The 19,202-nt window shown below is 61.5% G+C and overlaps 3 protein-coding genes across 4 annotated transcripts; 2 read left to right on the forward strand and 1 right to left on the reverse strand.

Moving 5' to 3' along the window:
- Nucleotides 1-417: 417 nt before the first annotated feature.
- Nucleotides 418-5,121, forward strand: TOR2A (torsin family 2 member A). Its single transcript, XM_074160999.1, has 5 exons — nucleotides 418-572; nucleotides 897-1,162; nucleotides 2,303-2,478; nucleotides 2,820-2,947; nucleotides 3,538-5,121. Exons 1-5 carry the CDS (start codon nucleotides 431-433, stop codon nucleotides 3,780-3,782), a joined length of 957 nt encoding a protein of 318 aa, XP_074017100.1. The 5' UTR covers nucleotides 418-430; the 3' UTR covers nucleotides 3,783-5,121.
- Nucleotides 5,122-6,805: 1,684 nt separating this feature from the next.
- Nucleotides 6,806-9,428, forward strand: PTRH1 (peptidyl-tRNA hydrolase 1 homolog). The gene is made up of 5 exons (XM_074161000.1): nucleotides 6,806-6,885; nucleotides 7,449-7,668; nucleotides 7,833-7,932; nucleotides 8,550-8,595; nucleotides 9,022-9,428. The coding sequence occupies exons 1-5, from the start codon at nucleotides 6,820-6,822 to the stop codon at nucleotides 9,211-9,213; spliced, it is 624 nt and encodes a 207-aa protein (XP_074017101.1). The 5' UTR covers nucleotides 6,806-6,819; the 3' UTR covers nucleotides 9,214-9,428.
- Nucleotides 9,429-12,205: 2,777 nt separating this feature from the next.
- On the reverse strand, nucleotides 12,206-17,913 carry CERCAM (cerebral endothelial cell adhesion molecule). Of its 2 annotated transcripts, none has more exons than XM_074161122.1 (12): nucleotides 17,587-17,913; nucleotides 15,812-15,922; nucleotides 15,476-15,593; nucleotides 15,263-15,397; nucleotides 14,974-15,178; nucleotides 14,777-14,896; nucleotides 14,549-14,625; nucleotides 14,258-14,364; nucleotides 14,010-14,142; nucleotides 13,697-13,824; nucleotides 13,417-13,620; nucleotides 12,206-12,440 (listed from the first exon to the last, which is right to left on the reverse strand). In XM_074161122.1, the coding sequence occupies exons 1-12, from the start codon at nucleotides 17,763-17,765 to the stop codon at nucleotides 12,206-12,208; spliced, it is 1,752 nt and encodes a 583-aa protein (XP_074017223.1). In that variant the 5' UTR covers nucleotides 17,766-17,913. The 2 variants fall into 2 exon arrangements, with proteins under 2 accessions (XP_074017223.1, XP_074017222.1); XM_074161121.1 differs by lacking the exon at nucleotides 17,587-17,913 and adding an exon at nucleotides 16,038-16,234.
- Nucleotides 17,914-19,202: the final 1,289 nt, after the last annotated feature.

Raw genomic sequence — 19,202 nt, forward strand, 5'->3', positions numbered from 1 at the left:
ATTTAAACGAGTCCCCCGCGCCCCCCCCCCCCCCCCCCCCCCGGGAGAGGAGCACCCGGGGAAGGGCTGGTGAGGGGAACCACCATGCTGAGCCTCGCCCTGCCTGGCCCCTGGACCTCCGCGGTGGCTCCAGCGAAGGGCCGCGTGGTTGCCCTGTCCCCCCAGCCTCTGCAAGGGGGACAGCGCGGTTCCCCAAAACACCCGCCGCGCCCCGGACCGGCGGGAGGCGGGGCGGAGAGCCAGGCCCCGCCCCCGCGCTCCATGACCACGCCCCGTTCCCTGTAGCCCCGCCCCGCGCCCTCTGACCATGCCCCACTCACCGTAGCTCCGCCCCCGCAGTAGCTGATCACGCCCCGCTCCTCGTAGCCCTACCCCCGCGCGGGGCATGCCGGGAGTTGTAGTGCGGGCGGCGCCGGAGGAGGCGGCCGCCATGGCCCCCATGGCGGCGGCGGCGCTGGCCGTGTCGCTGCTGCTGGCGGCCGCCGCCCGCCCGGCCGCCGCCTGGGACCTGTGGGCGCTACGCTGCGGCTTCTCGGCGGACTGCGAGTGCGGCTTCGGGCCCGACCTACGCGGTCAGCGGGGGCGTCGGGCCGGGGGGTTGGGGAGAGCCCTGAGGTGAGGGGCCGTGAGGCGCGGGGAGGCGGCAAGCCCTAAGAGGCGAGGACACCTCTGAGGGCCAGGGAGGCGGCAGGCAAAGGGGTCCTGGCAGCCAGGGTGTCTCCAGGAGAGCGGGGCGAGGAGGGGGCTCTTGGCCTCCCCACTCCGTGGAGGGGCAGGACCGCCTGGGCCGGCTGACAGAGGGCCCGGGGAAGCAGCCCTTAGAGACGGGGCAGCCGCAGTGTGAGACGAGCCATTTCGGCCTGTGTTTGGCAAATCTCCGTTTGACTTTGCTTCAGGTCTGGAGTGTGACTTGGCCCTGAACCTGGTGGGGCAACCCCTGGTGAGGCAGCAGGTGATGAAGGGGGTGAGGGAGTTCCTGGAGAACCAGAATCCTGTGAAACCCCTCGTGATGTCCTTCCACGGCTCAACGGGAACAGGCAAAACCTTCGTGAGCTCCATGCTCGTCCGCTACCTCTTCCAGGGTGGGCTGCAGAGCCCCTACGTTCACCAGTTCTCCCCGATAGTGCACTTCCCCCACGCTGAGCGGATAGAGCAGTACAAGGTAAGGGACGCCTCAGCACTGCTTCATTGGGGTTTTCTTTGGTTATGTCCATCTTGATCCTCTTACATATGCATTCAGGCTATTTCCTGAAGTAAAATAGGAATAGAAGCTCTTTGTTTTACCCTGTCAGACAGACACGGGTGAGTGAGTGGCTCCACACACTGGCTGAAGGATCTACTAGTAAGTAGATATACTCTGGCACTCAGTTATCACTTTCCTCTTCCCCACAGCAGTCCTTGCCATGATCATGTTCTTATTCCTCAAATATTTACACAGCCCTTTGAATGCACAAACAAAAGCGCTTTGCTTAGATGAAAGGCACTCCCACTGCTTTCCAAACAGCTTGATGGCTGTGAAAACCTGTGTATCGCTAGGCTTGTAATCCCCTCCTCACGCAGCAAGCGGCTCCTGAACAGCAGCTCTAGACTCTTCACTCTGTGTCTTAAAGCAGAGAAAGGAAAGAAATCAAAACGTGAAGGTTAGCTGCCAAACCCTCAGCAGGGTGGGGAATCCGTGCACCTGGACGTTTGCTTCCTGGGTGTTTGGAGAAGTCATTTGTTGTGTTGTGTCCTTTGAAGAAATACTCTCAGGAAGGTAAAACCCATGCTGGGTGAAGTGCTTCAATTAAGTGCATTCAATTCATGCCCCCGGGCGACGTGAATGGTTTTGTGTGGGTTGGCATCTATGCTGAAGTAACTTCAGCCGTGGTAAAGAGCCAGAGCTGTTCTGGGTCAGTGCTGACACACGTCTTTGCACCAGAACAGGAGCTGGCAAAAAGCACTTGACAGCTGGGAACTGCGTGGATACACAGTGAAAGAGAATAAGGTGGGGAACTTTAAGAGTCTGAATCCCCAGCTTTGCTTTGCTGCCTCCTTCTTTAAGTCTGTAATAAAACATCCACAAAGGGATAATAAAGGCAGTAACAGCCACTGTGCAAAACCCAGAACAAAGGAGGCCTCCCCAGTGCTGGCTGTTCCTGCTCAGAGTAGGTGGTGCTGCGCAGGAACAAGCTGCTTCCAGCACCTTCAGCTCCATTGGAGCTCAGCCTCAGCCTTTGTTCTGGGGCAGCTCGAGCCTCCATCACTACCCTCAGTATCTTGCTGCCTTATGCCTTGGTGGTTGTTTTTTTTTTTTCCCTAGGAAAACCTGAAGCGCTGGATCCAAGGGAACTTGACAAACTGTGGACGGTCGGCCTTTCTCTTTGAAGAGATGGACAAGATGCACCCAGGCCTCATCGACGTGATCATCCCATTCCTGGGACCCTCGTGGGTTGTGTACGGGACCAACTACCGCAAAGCGATCTTCATCTTCATAAGGTAAGAGAGGCCCCTCTGCGGCACCACAGGGCCTTCCAGCTTCTCATTTGGGCAGAGGTCGTACCTACTTCAGAGCACACACTGGGTTTGCTTTTCCTTCTCCAAGCCTTGAGCCTCTACAAATACCGAGACTATTTCACTGTGAATAGATAGACCTGGGGAGTCTGATAAAGCTCTCCTGTCCCTGTTACTTGGCTGCCTTTCCAGGAGTCATTTTAGGCCAGGCGGCTGGGAGATCCTGGCTCGTGCTGGTGCAGGCTGGAGGGTGTCAGGTGCCACCTCTGTCCTGCAACACCATTTTCCCAGATACACACCAAAAAAAGCACCTCATTTTTGTGCAGCAACGCAGGAGGGGAACAGATCAACGAAATGACGCTGGATCTATGGCGGGCCCGCAAGGACCGAGAGGAGATCAGCCTGCAGGACCTAGAGCCGGCCATCTCCAAAGCCGTGTTCGAAAACCCTCAGAGTGAGTCAGTGGAGCAGAGACCTTCCTGCAGGGTCAGAGCCCGGCAGAGGGAGCCAGGCCCATTCCAGGCAGCCACCCACGTCCCTGCCACCTTCCAGGCAGACAGAAAGCCTTGGGGATGTTTTGAGGGAAGGGAACTGTGATCCCCTCGGGGTTTCCTGGCAAAGGGAAGGAATAGCCTGGCCTTCCAAGCCAGCAGACCTGTTGCCACGTTTAGCAAAGGTCTTTGGAGACATTTTTCTCCAAAGGTGTATTCACAGTTGGGGGATGGCAAACAGCACAGCATGCTCGCTGAAAAACCGCCAAGACGTGCCAATCCCCACTGCCTGCTTAGATCTCCTTGCTTTGCCCTTGTCACAGAGATCAGAGCTTGAATTCTGACAAGTCAGGCTAAATTTCCCCATTTCTGGAGAAAGTCTATTGGGGGTGAAAGGGAGGTGACAACTGATGGGTTCAACTCTCTCCTTGTACAAAACTGGCGCAGGTCTGTCTTCAGCTGAGTATTCTGGCTTTGCACATAACTCTCTGAATTCCAGGGACTGCAGAGACTCTCTTGAAGGTAAAACCTGTCTCTTCCATTCCTTTTGCAGGTGGATTCTGGAAATCTGGGATCATTAATAACCACCTCATTGATTTTGTTGTGCCCTTCCTGCCATTGAAGCATCACCACGTAAAGCAGTGTGTCATCAGCGAACTTGTCCAGCAAGGCCTTGAAGTTCGTCCAGGTGTTGTCCAGGAGGTGGCTGACAGCATCCCCTACTTCCCAGAAGAAGAGAAAATATTCTCATCAACAGGCTGCAAAACAGTGGCCTCTCGGATCAGTTTTTTCTTCTAGCCACTGCCTAGGGCCTTGCTCGGATCCGTAGGGGATGTACACGGACCTGTAAAGCGGCAGAGCCCAGGGCTGGCAGGATGAGCAGTGGGATCTGCGTGTTCCCTCTCAGCAGCACAAGCGCTCTCCCACTGAACCCGTCCCTCCAGCCCCAAGGAGGCCGCTGCAGGATGCAGTTGCGGGACCAAGTGCAAGTGATGCGATTTAAAGCACTTTACTGATTTACCCTTGGCCAGGTGAGGGTGGCTGTGACCAGCCCGGCACACCACCCAAGACATCTGTGACCACAAGGGGAAGGTGCAAAGAGGGCCTGCAGCATCAGGGAGGATTCTCACCCTGTCAGCAGCACCTGCCTGCAGCTCTCCCCTCTCCAGGCAGCTATTGGTAGCCAACACATCAAGATTCTGAGCCCACAGAAGAATACTTCTTTCCTACAGCATTTTAACAGTTTTTTAAAAAGTTTTTAAGTGTGGCTGTGCCTCAGCTCCATGGTACAATGTGACAGTGCTGGTGCTGACTCCTGCAGCACTGGCCTGTCAACACCTTCAACGTCGCAAAGTGCTTTACAAGGAAGTTTTAGAGCAAATTTTTTTCCAGCTTCCTTTTACTGTGAATAGGTGCTGGTAGGGACCAGCTTCACCATCAATGAACGTGGGGGAGGTAATGTGGGAGATGGCAATATCTGATCTGCCAAGAGCCAGGTTCTCCCTACCACCCCCTTGTCCATCTTTCCCCTGAGGTCCAAAGGATTTCCCTACAGCAAACCAGGAAAACAACAAGAAAAAGACTTCTCGCTTGTTTTACCAGCTACAAAAAAAATTCAGTCCTACCTCCAGGGTAGCCCACGGTGCCACTAACGGTTTTGAAAATTCCTTTTATTCTGTGATGATTTCTACAGCAGGCTAACAGTTGGTGCTATGAGCTGTTGAGTCTCTTGTACATTCTTCTGCTGGCTTTAGCTTCTGGGGAGTGTCACAACAGGGGACTTGGGGACAACCTGGGAGAAAATCAGTGCTGCACACTGCCAAGCTGTGCCAACCTTTGCCCAGGTTTTAGTCTCCTCTGGGAGAACAGGTCAGATGAACCAGAATCATTCACTCTCTAGGAACAAACTGCCCAAGGGATGGGTGCAGGGACACTTCCCAAAGTGCTCTGCTCAGGCCCTGTGCTGAGAGAAGCTGCCAGCACTTGGGACCATTCCAGCTCTAGGGCCAGAGCCTTGGAGACAGCAATTTTAAACACCACCCAAATGCTGCCCAGGAGCTGGCCCACAAACAGACTCAAACATCCTGCTTATTCCAAAAATGTTATGCATTTCTAATTTTAAAATAAATCTTTTATGAAATAAATGGTTGGGGAACAGTCATTTACTTGGATTTCTGACTGCAACTAGCGTGGAAGGACACGGAAGATTTGCAGTTGCATGGGGACAGCTGCCTGATGTGATGGGACTCTGGGGATTTGGCAGCATGGAGCTGATGCTCTCCAATTAGGTAACTGGTAACAAGACAGCAGCCTTTCCCTGGGGAGGAGGCGGAAAGGCAGTAGCTGGGACAGACGTCCTCAGCAGAAGAGCCAGAGTAGGTCCAGGAAGGCCAGTGGATCTCTCTGGCAACAAGGTGAGACCTGGATCTCCTCCACCAAAAAACTTTTACCCACAGTGAGCTTTGAGCCATGGGGTTTCCACCGCTGCAGCCAAACACCTGCTGCTGGCCCCCGATGCAGAACAGCAATACCAGGCTTGCCCCAAACCGCATGAGGGTTAGGCACAGAGACTACAGTCGAGGCAACACACCGAGAACATCACCCACGGCCCGAGGAAGGCACTGGGAAGCAGCGCTGGGCTATACCTGACCATCTATTGGGTCAAGTCACAGATGTAGGGCAGCATCCTTCCTTGCACTCTCCACCCTCCTCAGGCACAGGCAGCACAGCAGTTTCCGGGGGTCATGCTCAATGGCCTCAGAGAAGGGAGCTTCCACCTGCCGGTACTGCCTGTGAGGGGACAGGAAAGCACACTCATCAGCCTGGCTCGCCACCAGCCCTTGGGGCAGACCACACTAGCCCATCCACTCACCTCACCACCAGGTCCTGCCATCCCTGCAGTGCTGCTGCAACTGTTCTCCGCACCACACAGTGCCCCAGGCCCAGCTCCAGCACCTGCTGGTAATCCACTAGAGCACAGGCCAGCTCCCCCAGGCAAAGGAAGCAGTTTGCAGCAAGGCAGTATTGGCTTCTTGGTTAAACGAGAGCAGCTGGGGGCTGGCTGCCACCCCCGGGCTTTGTCTGGAGCTCTCCGTGCCAATGGGAAGCACGCACAGCACGTGTCCAGCCCACCCCAGCCACAAAGATTTCAGCATCATTAGCCAAAAGCTCTGAGCTCCACCAGCCAGGAGACACAGCCAGGTCTGGAAGAAAGCAGCCCTTCCAAGCCATGTCCCCAGGACAGGCCATGAGTGGATGGAGCCAAACCACTGGTAAATCCCAGCTCCTGGTACCTCTCCCTGCTGCTGAAATGATCCAAGCAGGCACAGCTGTGAACCAGGGCCAGGACCCAGGGGCCCTACTGCCCATTTCAGTCACAGCTCCCTAACAGAGGGCCCAGCAGTCCCCAGGACACACCTAAGGACGGTGTGAGTGGAAACCAAACAGGTGTGAACACATAGAACATGGAGCACAGCCCAGGGCACTTACAGCCCCTGCACCCGACCCTGCTTCCCTCAGGGACCAGGCACCGGACAGGCCAAAGACCCTCCGCAGGGACCCCTCCCAGCCTTCCCCCAGCTGCTCCTCCGGCACCGTCGTGGCGAGCAGACCCCTCGCCCTCCATCCCTTCCTCCCCAGCCTGAAGACCCGTCCCGACCCGCGGGGTTTTACCACAGCGGCGGCCGCGGCCCCGCCCCGGGCCCGCCCTGCTGCCCGCGAGCAAGATGGCGGCGCTGCCCGTAAGCAAGATGGCGGCGGGGAAGGTGGTGCCGGGGGCGGGGGGGGCGCCATTGGCGGCGCGCGGAGGTGACGTCACAGGGGAGCACGCGGCGCGATGCTGGCGGCGGAGCTGGCGGGGCGCGCGCGGCCGTTCGTCAGCCGGGCGGGGCCGCGCGTCATGGTGGGGCCGGGGGAGGCGGGGCCGCGGGCGGGGGTGGGGGCGCTGAGGGGGAAGCACCGGGGAGATCGGGGCTAAGGGGGATCCGGGCTGAGGGAAGCGGGGTTGTGAGAGGCAGCACCGGGGAGATCGGGGTGAGGGAACCGGGGCTAAGGGGGATCGGGGCTGAGGGCACCGGGGTTGTGAGAGGCAGCACCGGGGAGATCGGGGCTGAGGGAACCGGGGCTAAGGGGGATCGGGGCTAAGGGGAGATCGGGGCTGAGGGAACCGGGGCTAAGGGGGATCGGGGCTGAGGGAACCGGGGTTGTGAGAGAGAGCACCGGGGAGATCGGGGCTGAGGGAACCGGGGCTAAGGGGAAACGGGGCTGAGGGCACCGGGGTTGTGAGAGGCAGCACCGGGGAGATCGGGGCTGAGGGAACCGGGGTTGTGAGAGGCAGCACCGGGGAGATCAGGTCTGTGAGATCAGATCTGAGGGGTACTGGGGCAGAGGGGGGTAGACCAGCCCAAAGAGGGGCCAGGGGTCTCATGGCGGCCCAGCAGAGCCCTATTAACACCCAGCGGGCAGGTGGCCGGCCTGGGCAACTACGGGCTGCGGGGGACACGGCACAGCGTGGGCATGGCGGTGCTGGACCAGCTGGCCCGGCAGCTGGCGGTGGCCGAGAGCTGGCGAGCAGACAGGCGGTGCTGCGCTGATGTGGTGATGGCTGCGGCCCACGGCCTGGAGCTGGTGCTGCTCAAGCCGCGGAGGTTCATGAACCTCAACGGGCTCAGCGTCGCCAGTGCTGGTGAGCAGCTTGATCACCCCCGAAGCCTGCTGTGCCACCAGGCCCTGTGACAGCCCTGCTGTCCCCCTGTCCTGGTACAGGTCCCTGCAGCACTGCCCTGCAAGGTCAGGGCCTGGTGAGTCTGTCCTCCCCTCATTTCTTGGGTTGTATTTCTGTTTCCAAAGCTGAGACCTACAGCTTCCACCCAGAAGACATTTACCTGGTTCATGACGACCTGGACAAGGCCCTGGGCAAGGTGGCGATCAAGCTGGGAGGCAGCGCAAGGTATGGGGTGGCCCCAACTCTCTGGTTGTGTGAGCTGGTTCAGAGCCTTGCCATGCCCTTACAGGCACATGGGCTGTTCCTGGCCCTGTCCCACCAACAGTGTGGTGTTTTCAGCCCCAGCACCAGCCTTGGGCTTGATCCCAGTTGCAGAGGCAACAGCCGGCTGTTCCTGCCCTGGCAGGAAGGGCAGGGAGCCTCCTGGAAGTGGCTGTGGGCTGGATCCAGCCCATCGGCTGCACCACATGGGCTTTTTATAGCACTCTGCCTCGGCTCCGCCTGCCCCAGCACCAGCTCCTGGGTCAGCCTCGAGACATTTAACCTGGGAAATCTTCCACTGCGGGATGGGGCAGGGGTGGTACCAGGCCACAGTGCTCGGTCACACATGCAAGAGCTGAGATGCACAGGACGTGCTGTTCCAGCCCTGCTTCCCTCATCCTCCCTGGCCAGCTGCTCTCAGCCCCAGGGGCTGGATGTTCCTGCAGAGCCAGGGCATGGGGGCTGTAGCCCCTGGCTGGGACCACAGCCCCGAGTCCTTGCAGCAAGAGACCCCAAGACCATACCATGGGGCTAGGGGGTCTCTTACAGACTAACAGTGGAGTTTCTCCTTCTCTCCCAAGGGGACACAACGGGGTCCGATCCTGCATCAGTGCTTTGCACTCCAATGTGAGTGGGCCTTGGTGGGAGAGGATCAATCCTTCCCCCCACCTCAATGCATGGTTTGTCATCCCCCCACTCCCATTCTTCCCGCTCCCCTCAGATAAGCCCCTGCTCCCTTTCCTCTCCCCCTTTTCCCCTCCTCCCTCTGCTTCCCTGAGGGCTGATGTCAGTTTGGCTGCTGTAGAGGACATGGAAACAATTAGCTCAAGCGGCTCTGCCAGGGCCTGGCAGAAGCCCGGGCTCTGAGCACAGCCCAGCAAAAGCCTCTTCCAAAATCATGTTTCTTGGAGCAAGTACTCCAAACCACCTGGAAAACATGAAGGGCTGCTCCCTTGCTGCCCAGCCCCACTCACAGCACCATCCCCTTGCCCCAGCTCTGTTTCAGCCAAGCCCTTGAGTTGGGATCCTCCAGCTCTCCTTTTTCCTCCCCAGGAGATGACCCGGCTCAGGGTCGGCATCGGGCGGCCAGAGGGCGCAGTGACAGTGTCCAGCTACGTCCTGTCTCCTTTCAGCCCCCAGGAGCAGGAGAGGCTGGAGCAGGTCCTGGCCCAGGCAGCGACATTCCTGCTGGAGCACATCCTGCGGAGGAGAGCACCTGTGGGGGAGCCGGGGGACAGGGGCTGACCTGAACCCCCAGGGACCTGTGTGGCTGATGGACAGGGCGCTGTGGACTCTCCAGGGTGACTGTGGTGCGGAGCAGAGCTGGCCCTGCTGGGCAGCCTGGCTGGATGCTGGGGCAGCCCCTGTCTGTCCCCACGCAGATCCAGGCAACTGGTGTCCCTGCAGTGACCTCATACGGCACTTTGGCACAGAAATGAAATAAACCCTCATCCCTGGCTCTGTTCTCCTCCTGTCCGTCTCCCCTGCGCCGCGTCTGGAACTCGGGCAGTCCCTGGCTCTCTGCAGCTCAGATCCCTGTTCCACCAACCCAGGCTGGAGGGAAGCTTCCAGTGGGAAGTGGGGAGCAATGGGAGTTACTTCTGCAGGGTCCAAACCCCAACTTCAGCTTTGTTGAGGAACCGTGACATGCGCAAGTCACCGGGAGTCTCTCAGCTCAGCAGCACAGGGGGGGCTGCTCCCACTGAGCTGCAGCACGTTTCGGGGCTGGCCTCGTAGTTTTTGAGTTTGCTGGCTTTAAGCCAAAATCCCAGTTTCCAACAGCTGGAGGAGTTCTGGCTCCTCCTTGCAGACCCAGTACAGGTTTCATGGTGGAGACGGCAGTCCAAGAAGCGGGGTCTCTCCACCACCACCACAGCTCCCAAAGCCCTGGGCTCTGCCAGCAGGTCCTGTTGGCTCCGTACCCCGTGAGCCCCAGCATGGGCAGCTCCTCACCTGCCTCCCAGCGGGTGCTGGAACAAGCACTGGGACCCTTGCTGGGTGACGTACCACAGCCCTGCTGGTGCTTCCCTTCTCCGCTCCAGCTGGCACCAGACCTTCCTCTGCTCTGTCCTCAGCTCCTGAGCTCCTCCCGTAGCACTGAGGCTACCTGCGACCAGGGGACAGGCAAGGAAGCAAAGGTGCCCCCAACCTGCCATCGCCTCTCCATCCTGCTGTGTTGCCCAGGTCTGTACTGGCTGGGACCCTGTGGTTGCAGACCATGCCCTTGGCCATCTCCTTCTCCCCGTTCTCCAGTAGATCCTCTCGAATCTTCAGGCCCCACATGACCTCCTGGAGCTGGGTGTTCTCCTTCAGGAGGTCTTTGCTGTAGCTGTTTATCCTGCCCGAATGATGCTCTCCCGGAGCACGTGGTGGTCTCAGACATCCCGCTGTGGGTCTCAGCTACTGAGGCTTCCACCCACTGCTCCATCGCCTTCATCGGGCTGTGGGGAGAAGAGGGGCGCAGCCCCCCAAACCCTGGGTGAAGGCACCAACCCACCATCCGGGGACTAACCCCAGCAGCTGCTCCAGAGCCAAAAGGGGCAGCAAGTGGCTGGGCAGGGGTGGAGAGAGGTGGCATCTCTGGAGTCTGGCAGGGAGCTCACATCTCCCCAGCTCACCCAGAGGAGGGCAAGTTGCAGTGTTTTTAAAGAAATTGCTCCTCTACCCCAGAAAAACCTCAATTTTCAACCTAACCTTGCCCTGGCGAGGAGCTGAGGTTTAACACCAAACAAGCCCAGGCTCTTGGAAAGCAAACCCCTTCCTCCAGAGCTGGCCACGAAAGTGACAGATGCCGGAGCCCAGCAGGACTCAGCTGCACATCTCGGTGCTCAAGCTGGTGTCAGGTTTTCAGTCCCTTCAGAACCCTCCGCTGAGGACACCAGCACCAGGGAGGGAAATCACTTCCATCAGCATTCCCAGGGGAGGGCTGAGCTCCAAGGAAATGCCACCCACCTTTTCACCACTGGGCCCCAAGGGAGAGCTCCATCTCCATCTCCCACCCCACCTCCCTCCCTCCCGTTCCCCATTACAGATTTCATTCCCAAAACAATCCCTGTCCGGGGGAACCCCCAGACCCTTGCCACTGCAGCTCCGAGGTGACCCTGGTGGGGTTTGCCCTGGGGGCATTACGTGGGGCAATGTCACCTGGCAGAGCCAGCACCCAGCACATCAGCTCAAACAGTCTGCTTTAATCCTCCCTGGGCTTCAGCCCAGACACGGCACAGGTGAGGGACAAGCCCGGTCGGTGGCAGGAGGCCACGTGTGCCACCACAGGAGCCAGCCCCCAGCCTGAAAAACGCTCCCTAAAGTCCAAACTGGTGGGAGACGTCAGAGTTGGCATCGCTCAGGGCAGTCCTAGGCACGTGTCCCCGTCAGAGATGGAGCACAGCGCTCCCCTGGTCCCTCCGCCTGGCAGGGAAAGGGCTCTCCGGGCACTCTGGGGACAAATCCTGCCTTGGATGGATTCACCACGCACAGACTGGAAGGACCCTGGGGGGATCCAGCCAGGGCGGCTGCATCTCTCAAGGAAGAGCGGGCAGGATCAGGCCACTGGCCCGCGGTGCTCCCAGCTGGGTCACTATCCCTCGTCCCTAGGAGACAGGGACACAAACGTTAGCGGCCGAGGCAGGAGCAGCCCCGACGCGTTCGCGCCTGCAGCAGAGGGTTGTTTTCCAGCCTCCCCCCTGTCTGGCTGCTCCTGGGGAGGCTCCGCTGCCAGCACAAGCAATCTCAGACAGGGAAAGTCTGACCCGGCGTTAACTGTGGCGGTGCTGCCTCGGGGCTGAGCCAGCGCAGGTGCCTGCACGGCCACCCCACGGACACACAGCCCCAGGGAAACCCACTTCTGGGGGGCAGCAGGCAGTGCCGGGGTGAAACATTCCCCTGCGAGATGTCCCCAGCCCTCTCCAAATAGGGTGACTTTTGCAGGAGGCGAAGGAGCATTGTCCCTTCCTCGTTTGAGGGGCTGGGGAGCAGCAGGACCTGGTCCCCTGGTCCCCTCCAGCCCAGTGCAGCCCCACATGGGACATCTGTGTCTCCATCCCTTTCCCCACCTAGAAGAGAAGGTCTCATCTCTGTTTTCCAGTGCTTTGAGTCTGATGGGGAGAGCTGCTGCCACATGGCAAAAAGAAGGCATCTGGGACACATCTGACCACGGAGCTTGCAGGGAGATGCTTCCCAGCCACTCTGTCCCCCATTCCTGTCCCCACACGCATAGATCCCATGGCCTCGCTCACCATCAGAGCTCGTCACGGGCGGTAGAGCGGAGGTGGCCAGCAGTGCCCCGTGAGTCCCTCAGGGTCTTCTGCGAGCCGGCCCAGTCGGTCTTCTTGGAATCATCGTCCCAGATGGTGGAGGTCTCAGTGTCACTCAGCCAGTTGCTGTCCCCGGCGTAGTGAGTGGGATAAACCAGGAGGGGGTGAGCCGAAAACACCAGCAGGTCCCGCGGGATGAAGTGCCGCTTGTAATCCTCGCTGGGGAAAGCAAAGTGGACCCAAGAGAAGAAATTGGCTTCCAGGGCATGGCTTGGTGGAGAAAAATGTGCTGGGAAAGCCATAGCGACCGCCCAGGGAAGGCGCCACGTGGGGCAAGTGATGGGGAGGGACACTGGGTACTGGGGAGGGGGTCTGGGGAAGGCAGCGAGCTGGGGGGCTGCCACATGCTGCTGCTGCCTGCAGAGCCTGGCTGGGGGGACCAGGGAGGGACTGCGGAGGGGACAGGACCCTTCTCTCCCCACCAGCCTCGGTGGCATGGGGCCAACCCTGGCACAGAGAGGGTCTCCGGTACAGCATCCTGCTGGCCTGGCCCCGGCTGGCCCCCAACCAGGGCTGTCTGGTGCCGTTATCCTGGCGAGCATGGGACTCCCAGCTGCTCCTGGTCCACATCCAAAGTGCTAATCCGCCCCTCCATCCACCTCCAGCCTCCCTTTTACACGCCTAATCCCTCTGCTTCGCCATCCTGCTCGCTCGTTTTCCCACCCCTTCTCTCCCAGGGCACCCGACCACCAGCACTTGCCCACCCCATAAATTGCTTCCCCCTCCCCAGACACAGCCTTGCCGCTGGCCCCCACCCAGGAAGAGGGGCAGGGAGGTGCCCCAAGGGGGGGCTGAGACCCACAACCAGGGGCAGGGGACCACCCTGGGGTACAGGTGGCTGCTCCCCCCTTTCCATGGGGCCAAGACCCCCATGTGGGGCCAGCATCGAGCCCCAACTCCATCCCTGCTGCCGTCCCCCGACTTCACGCTGGCAAAGGGCCATTTTCCAGGGGCTGGCGGCCAGACAGCGGCTGGAGGGGAATGAGCTCATGCTACAGATGTTTTCCTCCAGCATGAGTAACACCAGGAGGGGGGAACGGGGTGGGACGGTGACGGCGGAGAAGAAACACATGCTCCATCACCGGCACGGCCACGCCGCTCCACCAGCATCCCTCCTGTACCCCCTGCTCCTTACTTGGGATGCTTGTCGTACATGATGGGCAGGAACTCATCCACCGGCAGCATTTTGGAGAGGGGATTGGCAGCCAGCAGCTTCTGCGCCCCGCGGCGGGAGATGGCATAGGCCAACGTCCAGTACGAGTACCCGGCCACCACCAGGTTTCGCACGCCCTCCACGGGCGCCTCGTCTTCCGCGTTCACCTGCTTCCTCCCCAGGTAGCTGCGGGGTGGGTGATGAGCCATGAGAGCCAGCCCCAGGGACCCCCACCCCGCATCCCCCCAGCCCCAGCACCTACATGAGATCCCAGTCCTGCTGTGCCCCCTCCAGCTCTCCCATCAGCCGCCGCAGCCGCGCTGGGAAGGCGGCCTCGAAGCGCACATCGTCCTCAAAGACCACCGACCGCTCCAGCCCCTGGGACACGATCTGCAGGGAGAGGACAAAGGTGCAAACCCATCCTAGCACTGTGCTGGGCCATACTGGGTCCACTCACCCTGCAGTACACCCCTCTCCCCAGACACGATGATGCTCCAGAGACATGATGATGCTCATGGGGCTCCTGCCCCGTCCTGGTGGCCCTTAAGGACCCAGTGGTTCCCACAGCCTCGTACCTCCTTCCAGATGTTGTAGTGGCTGAGGAAGCAGCCAACCTCGCCCTTGGTGAGCGTGCGGCCGGAGAAGGGGTCATAGTACCCGGGGAGAAGGTCCACCCCCAGCACCTTGATGTCACTGCTGTTGAGGGTGCTGCAAGGCAAGGGGCTGCATTGGAGAAGTGTCCTCCCTCCAGTCACCTCCTATTCCCTCCCCAGGGTGACACTGGGGGGGTTGGCAGAGTGGGGACGTATCCCTCCATGGTCACCTCCCATCCACAGCGTCCACCACCCGTGGGGCAATCTCCAGCTCCTGCAGAGATGCCAACATCCGCTGGCGCCGGTCTGGCCTCCGCACCAGATTGATGAGGAAGATCTAGGGAGGAAGAGGAGAGCCCGCCAAAGGGGCATGTTGTCACAGGGTGGGGGGACACAGCCTGCCTGGCCACCACAGGTTGGGGGACAAGGGGCTTGGCCAAAGCCTGTGGTGGGCTTTGTCGTGGACAGATGCAGCCAAAGGGATGGACAGAGGGACATGGGGGGGTCCATTTGGCACTTACTTCGTCAAAGCCCATTTTCGTGAGCGGCTTGGGGAGGAGGGAAATGTGCCTGGAGCGCTGCATGGGGGGGCCATCCACTGCAGAGAGAGGGGGCACCCCTTTGGTGGAGCCCAGAACCCCTTGGCAAAGAACCAGGGCCGATAGCCCTGCCCTGGGGGCCATCACCAGGTCCCCATCACTCCTGGGGTGGGGGACCCCTCCAGGACACCACCACTCGCAAGTGCTCACCCATGGCCTCCAGCGTGAGATGCACAAAGTTCGCACGTTCATCCTCCTGTGTCTGGTGGGCCTTCACGGGGACGTTGATGTAGCCGAAGCGCTGCTGGTTGCACACGTGGACCTCCGCGCCTGCTGGGTGGGATGGGTGAGCACCACAGCCCCCCAAAACCTTCAGTCCCCCAAACCTCTGGACCCCCAGCCCTCACCAGCTGCCTGGCAGGAGTAGGCGAAGACAATGATATCATCAAAGGCCCAGGTGTAGTTGGGATGGGGTGGGTAGAAAGCCAACCGCGACGTCTCCTCCTTCCGCAGGTCGATCAGGAAGGTGGCGTAGACCATGGGGACGGCAAAGCAGCCCACCTGCTGCCGGTTCTTGGTGGGGAAGTAGTCAGCTGTCCGGCGGTAGTACCCCTACAGCACACCAGCATGATACCTCCATGGTGGGGGGTTCCTCTGCCATGGAGGGGGGGTCCCCAGGGTTTTCCAGGGAAGTACCTGGGGTGTGATGCCACACCAGAAGTTAGAGTAGAAAGTCTGCGAGTCCAGCATGGGGGCCACCACCGACTTGTTCTGTGCTATGAGAAACTTGAGGGTCTGGTTGTTGGTCAGGATGCTGTCGGTGTCCACAAACTGGGGGAAAGACACAGGTCCTGGAGGTGTGGGGATGCCCACCTCAGCCCCCACCCCACCTTGTCCCATGTCCCTTACCAGAATGTAGTCTGCCTGCTGCTCCCGGGCGTAGGTGAGAGCCTCCTGCTTCAGCTTCATCAGGTTTTCATAGCGTTTGTCGCTCCAGTGCTTCGGTCCGAGCTCGTCGGGGTAGGAGCTGGGCAGGGAGGGGGGAGGCAGGGGTTAACACTGCTGGCTGGGAACGCACAAACTCGGTGCACGCCACGCGTGCCGGCTGGCTGAGTCAGCCCAGCTCTGGATCACCACCAGCTCCTCCTGGCAGCATCCCCAGCTGGGGAGCAGGGTGCTGCTCCAGAAGCCCCTCGCAGCCCATGCCCACCTCCCACCCCCACTCCGGTCCCCCCCCAGCCTCACCTGGGCTCCTCCTGCACCTTCCACGCCACCGAGTGATAATCCTTCCCCACCGCCCCCAGCCACTCCTGCAGCATCGCTGTCGTGTTGTCCGAGTTGTGGTCTGTTGCGCACCTGGGGGCGAGGGGACGTCAGCCTCTGGGAGTCCCCCCACCAGGGACAACCACAGCCCCCTCCCCGCACTAGAAAATCTCCTGGGGCTGGGAGGCTGAGCCAGCGATAGACTCGCTTGGGAACATAACGTGTAATTTGACGGAGCCAAGGCTGCGCTGGCAGGATGGGGAACGCGAATGGGCAAATTCTTTCCTGGTGCCACCACCGGCCGGGCTGTCCCATGGCTCTCACCCCGCCATCCCTGCAGCCCCACGGCAGCCCCAGCCGTGCTCTCCCCGTCCCAGCCCTGGGGCTGCCCACCACGAACAGCATCAGAGCACAGCAGCTTTATCCCCCATCCCGCGCATCCCATAGCTCTCCATAGCACCCCTGTGCACCCCACGGCTCCAGCAGCCAGAGGAGAGGCAGTGGGCAGCAAAAATCCCCCTCCCCAAACCTTTCCCTGCCACGCACAGCCGCTGTGCCCAACTCTGCCACCCGACCTTGCCATGATGTTCACGGGGATCCCAGAATAGATGGGGCTGAGCCCCACATTGCACTGGGGCAACCCCTAAGTCCCCACATTCCCCAGCACCCTCGAACTGTCAAAAAGCCCCAAGCTGCCCCCTGGGTACTGGTGTCATAGGGACCCCCTGGGACACAGGGAACAAGGCAGGACCTGTGCCCCCCCAGGATCCGCAGGCAGCTGCTCTTGAAACACCCCACGGGGCCCTGTGGCCAGGGGCTGTGGCGGGTGAAGGTGAGGACACCCCATTCCCCCACTGCTGGCAGCTGCCCCCCACCCCAGCCTGCCCCCCCCACCAGGACCCCCCTGCCAGCCGCCGCCTCGGCTCCCTGCAAAAGCAGCTGCAGAAAAGTTTCCGACAAGTTCGGGCGAGAGATGGTGGCGGCGGAGCGAGGAAGAAGAGGGACTGGGGGTTCCTCTCCCAGCCACCGCCCCCAACAGGGTAAAAGGGGGTTTATGGGGTGTCTTTGGAGAAGGGGGGGCTGGGGCTGAGCCCTGCAGGGCGGGGGAAGGCAGCATCTGGCCCTGATGATGCAGATTTCCCCCAAGCCCAGGGCTCCTCTGCCTTGCCAGCCCCACAGCTTCAGGAGGGGAAAGGAGGGGGTCCTGTCCCATTGCTGTGGGGCAGCACCCAACCCCTTCTGGGTCCTTCCTGGGTCCCTCCTGGGTCCCACAACCAGGGCAGAGCCACTCCTCACCCTTTGGGTCCAAGGGAGCTGTTACTACCATGGTCCCCGCTCCTCCTGGTGGTCCCCATGCCCTCAGGTCCCCATTCCCACCCCCAGGTCCTCATTCTCCTAGATCTGTTCCCCCCACCCAGGCCCCCATTTATTCCAGAATCACCCCGAGTCTCCAGTCCCTTCATTCTCCCCAGCTCCCCAATCCCCTCCCACTGTGGTTCTTTGGGTCCCCACTCCCCCCATAGTCCCCACTACCCCCCAGGACCCCCGTTCCCCCCCCAGCATCCCCATTCCCCCAGGGCTCCCCGTTAGCCCCGGGTCCTTGCGACACCAGCAACCTGGCTCCCCCCGGGGTTCCCCCCGGTCCCCTCCTTCCCCCGGATTCCTGCTACTTCCCGCACTCCGGGGTGTCCGCTCCCCCCCAGGGTCCTCGCTCCTCCCGGGGATCCCCGCTCCCCCCAGGGTCCCCGCTCCCATACCACAGGGCGATGCTCCCCGCGGGATAGTCCATGCGCTCCAGGGCTCCCAGGCAGTGTGGCAGCGAGTGCTCCGCGTTGCGGGCCAGGAGGGCTAGCACCACCCGGGGGGGGACCGACCCGGTGCCGGTACCGGCGCCCAGCAGCAGGAGCAGGGCGCAGAACGGCCCCGCGACGCCCATGGCGGCGGCGGCGGCGGGCGGGGAAGGGGCGGGCTGAGACCCGCCGCGCTCAGCTCAGCGCACCCCCCGCCCCCGGCCCGGCCCCGCCGCCGCCGCGAGCCCCGGGGGCGGGTTTGGGTTGGATTTCTTTAAATATAGACGATATCGGTAAACATCCCTACACAGCCCACGGCCGGGGGGGAGAGAAGGCGGGGAGGGCACCCCTGGTACCCCCCTCCCCGAGGATGCTCCTGGGCATCCCCGTGGGCCCCCTGCCAGCTCGGAGTCGGGTGCCCGGTTGGTGCCCAATACGTCCTGGGTGGGTGGTGGGGAAGCAGATGGGTGGGCAAGTTGTCAAGGGGGAGCTCATGGCTAGGGGGGGATCGTAGCCCCAGGGCTTGTGGCTGGGTGGCTTGTAGCCCAAGGGCTTATGGCCAGGGGAGCTCATGGCCAGGGGAGCTTGTGGCTGGGGGAGGCTTGTGACCAGGGTGGGTTGTGGCCTGGAGGGCTCACGGCTCTCCCCTATCACAGGCCAAGGCAGCCCACCCCACCAAGCTGTGTCCCACCCAAACTGCCCCCCCCGGGCTGACCATCCACAGCCCCCCAGGCATGTCTGCAACGTGTCCGAGCTGCCGGCAGCCCTGGGGCCTTTGGGACATTTGGCCAAAAATGCTGGTTAACCACCCGATCTGTAAATACAGCCGTCAGCTCCCGGAGCAAGCGCAGGCTGGGAGGAGGGTGCATCCTGGGGAGCAACAATTCTGTGCACCCCACCAGCGGTGCCGGCCACCCCTCGCTGTGGTGGCACCAGAGCCCTGGCGAGGGGCCATGGCCCTGCGTGGCCAAATCTGCACCCACCCGCAGCGGGGCGAGGTGTGTGAGCTGTCTGACCGCTCTCGCTGCCTCCCCGCATCCCCCCGCTCCGGGGACCTCCAGGTGGGCTCCAGCAGGGTGCAGTGAGAGGGTGAAGGGGGTGAACAATCCAGCAGCACCTGAAAGAAGAAGAAGGGGGGTGGGGGGGGACACACGGGGAGCACCAGGGAGCCCTGAGGCGGCTGTAAGGAGAAAAAAAAACTCTGTTTATAGACTGAGCTCAGAGAAGGATTTCGGGGAAGGGCTCCGTGCCAGCGCGGCTGGGTGCTCCCTGGCGATGCAGAGGAGCTGCGGGAGGGGACAAGACCCCAGGAGCCGAGCACAGCCAGACCCTACGCGTGTCCGGCCCCCACCCGTGTCCGGCCCCCACCCGCGTGTGCAGCCCGCCCCGGGAGGGCTGGGCGGGGGGCAGCCCCCTCTCCGCCCCGCAGAAGCCCCCGAGCGCGGCCCCGCGGGCGGGGAAGGGGTTAAGCCGGAGGAAGGGCGGCAGAGCGGCGGGGATGCCCGCGGAGCCCGGGGCTGGCGCCGTCCCGCGGGGACACCCACCCGCCCGCATCGCCTCCCCCCGCCCCCGCAGCCCGGCCC

Source organism: Numenius arquata, chromosome 19, assembly GCF_964106895.1.
Source record: "Numenius arquata chromosome 19, bNumArq3.hap1.1, whole genome shotgun sequence".
Lineage (NCBI taxonomy): Eukaryota > Metazoa > Chordata > Aves > Charadriiformes > Scolopacidae > Numenius > Numenius arquata.